The following is a 10,564-nucleotide window of genomic DNA, read 5'->3' as shown; positions in this document are numbered from 1 at the left end:
AAACCAGAAGACTGATATGGATGCACGACACATATGAGCAAAACCAACAAAAAGAAAAAAATAGTAAATGTGCTTGTATAAAAGATGTCGGTGTGCTTGGTTTTGAAACTTGTGCTGGTTAACCAACCGGGAAGCGTTCTTGAATGTACGAGATGACGTCATATGCACAAGTAGAAGCGTGCTTATTACGCTAAATTGTCACTGATGGCTTGCCGTATCCTCAGGAGATGCACAATCGTGGTCTTTAATTCGATTCTTTAACTGATTCAAGATCATAAGAATTGGGTACTCGATTGACTCGAGTCATCCGTCACATAGCGTTAGCGCATAAACTCGCACATGCGCAACAAGTTCCACCGCCTCCCCCGACTTGTCCCTCAAATAATCACGCCCTGGCATGTTACCTGATTTACTTTGTAAATTTAGCCACCGGTAGAAGGGGTGAGTAAGTAACGAGTTAACGGAGACTAGCACCCGTGACTTCCGATTCAGTAAAAAAAACTCGTGAGTTTTGAACGACTCGTTCATTTCTCCTGTGGAAACACTTGAAGAGTTCTCTGCGCAACCAATATTCGACGCAACCCTGCAAAGACTGTATGGAGCGAGGCTGAGAGTGGGAGGGTGGACTTGGAAGCAAAACATGGCGAAATAACTTTGGCTGTTAGACGCAGTTTGAAGCTGTCATTATATACCGCAGTGTTGGAATTACACCTACAAGTGCTCAAATCTGGATGCTGGAGACAGAACGATACGCGTAACTTTAAAGTCGAGGCCCAGTTTAGATTAACGGGGGCTGGTCCAGAACATACCAACCGCCTGGCTGCCTGTTTTTCGTGGAAGGTTGGCACCGCTGGGCGCGACTGTCAACACAGAAAATGGAAGAAGAAGGAAAGTTTATTCGGGAGACTATTTAGCTGCTGTCTTGTCCGCCATAGCTATCCAGTCGAAGCTGATTTGATTGCGCGCACCTGCCTCCGCGGACTGCCATGTTGTAAATATGGGAATATTTAACAAGTTTGACAACTGCTGCCGCGTAGAAAGGCTCATGTAACAATACAATCGGGGGATATTTACTTTAGGATAATGGTGCCAGTTTGATAGGCGGTACTGTTGCAGTGCGGACGGACCCAGACGCCATCACATCAGACATTACGTGCTCCTTAAAAAAACAAGCACTGCGTTTCTTGGCTGATTTTTTTTTCTTTCACCGCTATCAACCAGTGGACCTGGCTCCATTTAGTTGTTTTATTTGCCCTCGGAGTGCATCATTTTTCTTGATAACGTCAGTTGGGATGTTATTCACCATCAAAGACGCTGCGTCTTGCCAAAATGAAGGCAGCAAGGTGTTGAACAGTGGATATGAACTGCTTTGAAAGCTACCCGCTCATCGAATGACGCCTGTCACCCATCAACAGTAAAAGTTTGTTGAAATCTCTTTTAAGCTGAATGTGTTTTATGTCGTTTTTTTTGTCGACTACAGTTGAGGCGAGCTAGCCAGCTGGGAGCTTGTAACTGCGATGTCTTTGCTCATCGAAGTGCTACCGCCTTTTCCCTAACAATTTCAGCAAACTGGACTGCCTATTTATAGCCATTTATGCTACATAAGCCCATTTGAGCTCACCAAAGGTGCCATCTACACACCCCCAAAGTGCTTATTGAGAAAAACCTGGCTAACTTGTTAAGCTAACGCTCCAAGTTTTGGCCAGCCATGTCTGAAAACGCCCCCACACGAAGCCTGGATGACATCGACCTGGCGGCTCTGAGGGTGAGTACTTTTAGTACTTGGTGAATATGGGTGACCGATACTGCAATGTTGTTGTATCGATAAGATACCAAATAAACCCAGGGCCAGTCTTGCAAATACTTACATGCTTTTTACTTGGACATTTTTCAAGATCATTAAATGATGTTGTGTTTTGGCTGTTAATTTGTTGATTATAATCAGAATATAAAACCGGACAAAGATTTTAGGCACAATTTAACAATATATAAATACAGGGCTTTCACTAGGATTTTATGAAGCTGTGGTGGTGGGCTGCAAGTGCCACTGCTGTGTCTGCAATTTTTTTTATGACTTATTTATTAACTCAACTTTTTTCAACAACTAGCAGAACATGAACCGAGAACACTGCAAAATTGTTAATTTAACGGCAAAGTTTCTGAGAGGACTGCCAACATTTAAATTGTACTTTTCAAAGCACATCTCCGCTCTGTGTGCACATTTGTCATAAACACAGGTGTCACGTTTGAATAGAACGCTTATAGAAATATTAAGAGGTGAAGGAAATATTCTTGAACTACTCAACATCAGCTGGTGAGCTACTGCTAGCATATGAGCTACCTGTTGGAGACCCATGTGATAGCGTCACTGTCTAAAGCTGTAACACACTACGTGCTTCTGTTGCACAACTTCAACACACAACTAGTGTTTTGAAGACAAGCCATAAGTTTTATAATGATAACGAGAGCAAGATTGTGAAGCGACACTTTAAAAAAGTAAGTTGTGACGATGATCGATGTATCCAATGAACGTAAATGGCGACTTGTAGCTCCGCGCTAGCTAGATGCCGCCAGCCAGGCATATTATGTGTAAACAAAAATACCAGAAAGTGGAATGAATTTGAAACGTGAGCGATCGCACACAGTGGCATAGCATGTGACAAGCTGTCGTCAAATAACAATAATAAACACCAATATTTGTGAAAATAAACATAGAAGAGAACTGAAAAATATTGATCTCATCAGGCGAGAGTCGTTCCGTTTCTGTTCCCACCCCTGGTATCGATGATATTTTTAAATCATACTTATGGTTACCTTTGATGTAGATAATGCTTTTCAATGCAAACGCAACTCAGCTTTTGGTACAGTGGAACATAAGTTAACGTTATTAATTGGATCCGCTCTTTCTCTAACCGAAACGCACGCTAAACGAATCTTGTTTTTGTTCCAGAAAGCCAAAAATGTTAGCACAAAACACGTGTTTGTAGTTTTACAATTGCAGTTTTACATGCAGAAAACAACTTGAAATGCACACAAATACATAGAAATGGTGAATGAAAGGTATAGACAGATATTTAAGGTTACTTTTACCTTCATTGAAGACATGATTCTTGACGTGACGGTTCTAAAAGACACGATGTGGCAGCGAGATGAACATGGACACCTCAATAACCCAAAATGGAGCCAAAGAAAGTTACAAGTGCCAGCGTTTTGATAAAGAAGGTGAGAAACACAATTGAATTCAACAAATAACTCATGACAAAACAGGAAGGAGATGTCCGTGCTGCCACATTACATCTTTGGGAACAGTCAGTTTCAGCGAAGGTAAAGTAACCTTAAACACCGATGACGTAATCGACAGGCGATGCAGGTGACTTCCGGTTCCTGTTTCCATGTAGTGGCAAGCCAATAGGATGCTAACAAAGGCGTTTTGTCAATAAAAATACATTAACAACACACTTGGACTCAACACAGTGTACAGTTGCACGGAACATGACAAGGCGCACACCATATTGTATGCTAACTGAAAAGTGTACACAAACGGAGGGAAAATGATGGCGTAATTTTTCTTATTTAACCAAAAACTGACCTTGTGTGCTGCTGACCTCTTGGCCAGGTCACCCTTGTAAAAGAGATCCTGATCTCAATGGGTTTTTATCTGGCTAAATAAAGGAGGAAAAAAAAAACAAAAAACGCAAGGTTCCACTGTATTTAGACATCAAACTTTTGGATGGGGAGTCAATATGATGGGATCTAATTACATAACTCAATTATACACAAACTGTTTCTCGTACTGGAAGAGTATAAATATCTGCCTTCCTCTGTCATAAATTCTTATGACAAGCTCTATTTACAGCATTTGAATGGATTAGGATTTTCAAAGCTCTAGTGTAGCAATACCGTACAATTTCTTTGGAAAATGTTATTAAGTGTCCAGTGACGCCACACCCTACTCTGCTGGTCACTGCCCATGAGGGGGGCACCTGTGCATGGTATCTGGGGGGGGGGGTTAATGGTGTGCTGTGACATATTTGGCATTTCACATTGTCAACATCATCTCTCAGCATAAACACTTTCCAGGGAATTTGCTTAGGTGAAATTGAGCTGTATTAACACCTGAATGTGTTTTATAGTGTGTCAATGAAGGAACAGTCAGATTTCTTAAGGGGACTGAATACAGATATTCTTCCCAGACACTTTTCCGCACAAATTAAGACTTTTTTTTAATTGTGCTGTTGAATATGGTCCCGAGTAAGCCATTTGATTGTGTTGGCATATGCATGACAAGCTTGTCGTAATCAAAGCGGCAGTCATTTAAATCATTTAAATGTTCTTCTCTTCTGTACTAGTTGCTGTTAGATGTCTCAAGGCAAATGCTGTATCTCTAACTGTTAAGTGTGAAACTGCAGTTTTGTGATTTGGGTCAGTTGCAGCACTTTTTTTTATGAAACACATTACAGACGGAGTACAGCGTGTCTCCAGTGTTGCATAACAAATGTACGTCTCACACTTTTTGCGCATCTCTGACTGTATAATAAGTGTGACAGTGCAAGTTCTGTTTGTTTTGATGTGTGATCTGGGGAAACAGCACATTTGAATGTAAAGGGGAGATGTAAGAATGCTGTTTTGCTCTTTTTTGTTAGTGTGGCCTTGTAAATGTTTTTGTGCGTACTTTGACATACCAAATATATTTTTGGGCCTCCTAGACAAAACAATAACAAAAAGATAGTGTGAAACAGCAATCGGATCCAGGCAAATGATTTGCAGCATCAAACATGCGCATATGTTTTCCATTTGTAACCTTGTTTACATCTTGCTTCTTTTATGCTTGTAATACTGTACAGTATATGCACTTACTTATTGAGTGATGCTATTATTGCTGCATATTTCCATTTATACTGATGCTAGCAACTCTACAGTAGTTCCTCAGTTTTAGTTCAGAAGAAAACTGACATGCACGAAAACCGAAGCAATGTTATATTCCGAGAGGAAATAATGTAAAAACAATTAATTAATTCCAGACGTCCCAAAAAAATCATTCCTATAGAGAATAATTATAGTTTTACATGCAGAAAACAATGCAAAATTAATGATACATGAAAATGTAACTAGGAATAGGGGCGAATTGCCAATTGCCAATACCACCTGCAAAGATTCCCGTACCATGAGCCACGTTTGTGCTTTAATGTTGTCAGCGAACGTAGCTAGAAGAATATTAGCAAATGTAGCAAATCAAAACAGTGGAACTTACATTTCAGTGATTTCCAAAGTAGAACAATTCATTGTGCACCAAACGCATTTTTATGCATCCAAAACATGTACTTTGACCAAACGCCGACAAAACATTATACCTCATTAAACATAAACGGCATTTTCCACACGTGTTGCTAAAAGTGAATCAAGGAAGTCTGTATGCAAATGAGCTAACACTGTATTTCTGGGTTATATCTCAGTTTTTATAATGAAAGTGACACTGATTCAAAGTCAGAAATATTGTGATTGTGAGTTTTAGTTAAGTGCAATTTTAGCTAAAAGAGACAGTCCATTTTATTTTCATTGGGTTTTTTTTTGTTTAATTTAGTATGTTTGTTTAATTAATAATTCCAATTAATGTTAAATACTCTTGAGAAATTGTGGTTTATTGGTTTTAATGCAGCATATTTGCATTATTACAGTCATACCGTTTTATCAGCAATAATTTGTAGGACAATTATTGTCCAGCAAAATTTGTTATCGTGACAGGCCTATTTTGAAAAGTGATCACTACTGATCACATATACTGCGAAGTAGTGCTTCTGTTTGCTAAGGGGATGCCATCGCAGGACATGTATGATAAAACTTCACTTGGGCTCTGTCCCACTTGTAATTAAACACTGTGGAACTGAGATTTTTCTTTGATCCCTCCTTGAGTTATTGTATTGAGTTTCCACATGAACAGGACAGCATGTTAACAAAGCAAGATTAGTGATGCAGATTTTCATGATTGGACCAAGCTAACTTATATCTCTTTGCTCCAGGTAGCCATTAGATTTAACACTTCCGTGCATTTTGTATTTTTGCAATCATTGCCCACAGTTTGTTTGGCAGTGTCTCTGCTGGCGGCGCTCCTCCTTGAGCAGAACTGTACCCCTCCTCTTCTATCACTCCATTCCTCTCATCCTACTCTCGTGGGTGACTCTGCCGCCTCTGCCTCGCCACCCACTCTATCATTACATTCTTCTCTCTATACTGTCTCTCCTCTTCCTACAAGGTTCCCCTTCTTTAGCAATGTACCTACCATACTTTCATCTGTCTGGAATGTTTGTTTGAGTTCTATCCTGCCATCTATAAAAGTATGTGTACTATTTTCCCCATAAATGTTCACAGGAATTTCTCCCTGCGTTGTCGGAGGCAGAAACCCCGTCAGTGGAAACAGATGAAAGCAGGATGGGTCATGCTTTACATTCTAAACCGAAAGCAGCAGTCTCACCACCCACACATCTTCTGAGCACCATATTGAAATTGCATGAAAGTGGAAGTGCTTGTCATTTTCCTCTGTCTCTCCCCGGAGGGAGGTGTGTAATTAATTCACAGCAATCCACTCATTAGTGCCGCTTATGTGTGGTCAGCGAAATGTACAAATCGGGAAATAAGGTCAGACACTGTGTATACGTTTACATTCATATGTCGTTCATATCTATCAATATTTAGTATACAGAGCTGTGAAAATACTGGATTTCTTTTTTTTGTTTGCATGTTTGTCACACTTAAATGTTTCAGATCATCAAACAATTTAAATATTAGTCAATGACCACACAACTGAACACACAATGCAGTTTTTAAATGAAACTTTGTATTGTTAAGGGAGAAAAAAATCCAAACCTACATGGCCCTGTGTGAAAAAGTGATTGCCCATCAAACTAATAGCTGCTTGGGCCATTCTTAGCAGCACAAAAACTGCAGTCAAGCACTTGTGATGACTTGCAATGAGTCTCTTACAGCGCTGAATTGCATAATTGTTGTAATTCAGCCACAATGGAGGGTTTTCCGGCATGAACCGTCTTTTTAAGGTCATGCTACAACATCTCGATAGGATTCAGGTTAGGATTTTGACAAGACCACTCCAAAGTCTTCATTTTGTTTTTCTTCAGCCATTCAGAGGTGGACTTGCTGATGTGTTTTGGATCATTGTCCTGCTGCAGCACCCAATTTGGTTTCAGCTTGAGGTCACGAACAGATGGCCGGACATTGTCCTTCAGGATTTTTTGGTAGACAGCAGAATTCATGGTTCCATTTATTTATCCAGGACATAGTGGCAGCTGGGCATGATATAGCAAGGTTTGAGGTGCTCAATGAAGCGCTTAAACCCGACTTTACTCGCCACCAACAGGGGCCCGCTCTTTTCTGTTATAGCTAATGACTTGCCCGTCCCATGGGAGTTTCCCGTGTGATGCCGATCAAAATCTTAAGGCAAGTTGAAAAATTTCAATAATTTGCATTTGTGGAGCTACAATATGCAAAAGCAAGAAGGGGGAGCTTCAAGTGGTGCAATGTCGTCAAACGGATGCAGATGTTGCAGCAGGCATCTCTCATGACTGAGGGCCCTCGTCTGTGTGGTAACAGCTGGGTTTTTCAACAGGACAACGTTGCAGTTCACAATGCTCGCTTGACCAAGGACTTCTTCAGGGAGAATAACATCACTCTTTTGGACCATCCTGCATGTTCCCCTCATTTAAATCCCATAGAGAACATTTGGGGATGGATGGCAAGGGAAGTTTATAAAAATGGCCATCATTTCCAGACAGCTGATGCCCTTGGTGAAGCCATCTTCACCACTTGGAGCAATGTTCCCACTAACCTCCTGGAAACACTCGCATCAAGCATGCCCAAAGCAATTTTTGAAGTGATTAACAAGAATGGTGGAGCTACTCATTACTGAGTCCTGCTGAAAATATTTTTTGTTCTGGTTTAGAGAGTTTTTTTGTTATTTTTTGAGCAATGGTCTTAAACTTTCGATCAGCTGATAAACAGCCTAATTGTTGTTTTCAATAAATTACTTTTTCAAAATGCTTTTTGTCTCACACCCCCTTCTTGTTTTTGCATATTGTAGCTCTGCTTAAAACCTCATTAAGATCCAAATGTGCAAAATGCAAATTGTAGCAATTTTTCAACCGCTCTTAAGATTTTGATCAGGAGTGAGTATGGATTTTTGGCCATATCTCAGTGAAATTGAGATCAAACGATTAGTGTAATAAATGCACTGTGAATTTCAAGGCGTCTGTGGATGTTTAAAATAACAATTTGGCTAATTGCTGATAAGGATTTTTCAGTTCCCTTTTTTGCTTCATTGCCCACATTGCACAATGTTAACTGAACTGCAGCTTGATTGTCTAAAGATGTGCAGTGTATTTAAAAAAATAAGTAATCTTCCAATGCATGCATCAGTGCATAGTTTCTTGTTTAACAATAAGCAAATTGAGTGTAAATGGCTACCGCTCGCATAATAAACCCTGACATATTTTATTTTCTCCCCACATGAAATTAAGTGTACAGTTTTTCTGCTGAGTCGTAAATAGTTGTGTACTATATAGTTCAGCAGAATTGTGTGGAGCAGGATATAATTTGTGACTGTAAAGGTTTCACTTACTCTGCAAGTGTTACCTGTGAAGAGAGGCTACATTGCAGCAAGTAGCTGAGAGGGTGGAGTTGAATAGGATTTCTGTATTTTATCTTGGCTACATGAAATATAATCTCTTCTGAGTGTCATCGTGCAAGTGTCTGTGGAAGACTCGAAAGATGTGCAAAGCAGCTATCATCCACTTAGCCAGGCTTAGTGGCTATTCAAAATTGACCTCACATGCCTCTCACTATGAGGCAGATGCACTGCATGAGTTCTCGCAATCCAATCAGTGAAAAGAAAGCCAGTAACGTTTCTAATAATGTAATGATGCCATTATAATTGTTCAAAAGGCCTCCAATGATTGCCGTTAGATTGTCATTGTCCGCTTTGTATGCAAAGAATGGTAGTTACACTGATGTGTGCACAGCAAGGCATACATGGAACCTGAGTATGTGTGAATCGAGACTTTCTGAAGGTTGTTTGACCTGTAAATGTCTGTCTGTGTGTCTTCCACAGGATCCAGCAGGAATCTTCGAGCTGGTTGAGGTTGTTGGCAATGGGACATATGGTCAAGTGTACAAGGTGAGCTGTGATGACGAGCTGATCACGTTAATTATGTACACTTTATTGGCATAATGTGAGCAGTGTCGGAAACAAATGCAAAGGTTAAACTTCACCATTCATCCACCGTGTCATTTAAATTAGGGCCGCCATGTGAAAACAGGCCAGCTGGCGGCTATCAAGGTGATGGATGTTACAGAGGAGGAAGAGGAGGAGATCAAAGCCGAAATCAACATGCTGAAAAAATACAGCCACCACCGCAACATAGCCACGTATTATGGTGCCTTCGTCAAGAAGAGCCCACCAGGACACGATGACCAGCTTTGGGTCCGTCGATTTGTTGATTATTTGTACAGCCTCGCCAATGGCGCTCGCTAAGGTTTGTGTTTATTTTCAGTTGGTGATGGAGTTCTGCGGGGCGGGCTCAGTGACTGACTTGGTGAAAAACACGAAGGGCAGCTCACTAAAGGAGGACTGGATTGCGTACATCTGCAGAGAGATTCTAAGGGTGAGAAATATAGCATCCCAAACAGAGTTTACTCTCCACATACCCATTTGTCTGCGAGAGTGGCAATCACGGACTTGTGTATGGTCTTGGCCACGGTGCTGCAGCTCAGTTTCAGGGTGTTGGCAATCTTCTTATAGCCTGGAACTGGGCATGGGCCGGTATGCGATTCTGACTGTATGATAACCTTGGGCAAAAATATCACATTTTGACGGTTTCATGGTATTATAATTACAGCTCTATAATGTTATTTTGAAATATCTTTATTGAAAAGACAAAAAGTCAAGTCAAAACAGTCATTTCTAAAGCATATAATATAACACAATGACAGTGGAACTTGTATTTAAAATAACTGAATTTTTTCTAAATAAATAATAAATAAATAAAATGCAGTTCTCAATGCAGTATCCTTTGAGCTAATCCTGCAACTCAAGTCACAACACTATTTTTTTAGTAAAAAAAAAAAGCAAAATGCAAATTGCTGTAGCCAGATGTTGGGCATCTGTAGTAATCAGCCATCCAGAGGGTTGATAAAGGAGACCAGGTGATCAGTGGCAGGGACTAGAGCCAGGGAAGCCACACACTATGTATGTATGTATGTATGCATTTATTTATTCATTTATTGCAGTACGTGTGTGTTTGTGTGTGTGTGTGACTGTTTAGATGGGTGTTAAAGTGTTTTTTGTCTTTTTTTCTAAATAAGCTAATTTTAAGTCATTCGGCACCTGGCCTTTTGTAAGTGTTTTTTAGGAGTTGCAAGTAATGTTAAAGTGTTAAACCGCCTATCCATGGCTGACCTTGTTTTACACCATCACGAGTTGGAAAAGCCTTCAAAATCCCTCAAGTGGAATTTTTTGAATGGTAGATTGTTGCTACACAAATAAATGCAATCAAGTGGC

At 40.3% G+C, this 10,564-nt stretch overlaps 1 protein-coding gene across 5 annotated transcripts in view; it reads left to right on the top strand.

Moving 5' to 3' along the window:
• The first annotated feature begins 430 nt into the window (after nt 1-430).
• The window catches only part of mink1 (misshapen-like kinase 1), a 36,720-nt gene continuing 26,586 nt past the window's right edge, over nt 431-10,564 (top strand). For 4 of the 5 annotated variants that reach the window (XM_054754079.1, XM_054754076.1, XM_054754075.1 and 1 more), the window contains exons 1-4: nt 431-1,765; nt 9,116-9,181; nt 9,305-9,487; nt 9,558-9,668. In XM_054754079.1, the coding sequence (XP_054610054.1) occupies nt 1,709-1,765; nt 9,116-9,181; nt 9,305-9,487; nt 9,558-9,668 (417 nt within the window). In that variant the 5' untranslated portion in view covers nt 431-1,708. The remainder of the gene's footprint in view (nt 1,766-9,115; nt 9,182-9,304; nt 9,488-9,557; nt 9,669-10,564) is intronic. The other variant, XM_054754077.1, reaches the window with a different exon arrangement.

Source organism: Dunckerocampus dactyliophorus, chromosome 16 (genome assembly GCF_027744805.1).
Source record: "Dunckerocampus dactyliophorus isolate RoL2022-P2 chromosome 16, RoL_Ddac_1.1, whole genome shotgun sequence".
Classification (NCBI taxonomy): domain Eukaryota; kingdom Metazoa; phylum Chordata; class Actinopteri; order Syngnathiformes; family Syngnathidae; genus Dunckerocampus; species Dunckerocampus dactyliophorus.
This window is presented reverse-complemented; position numbering and strand designations above follow the sequence as displayed.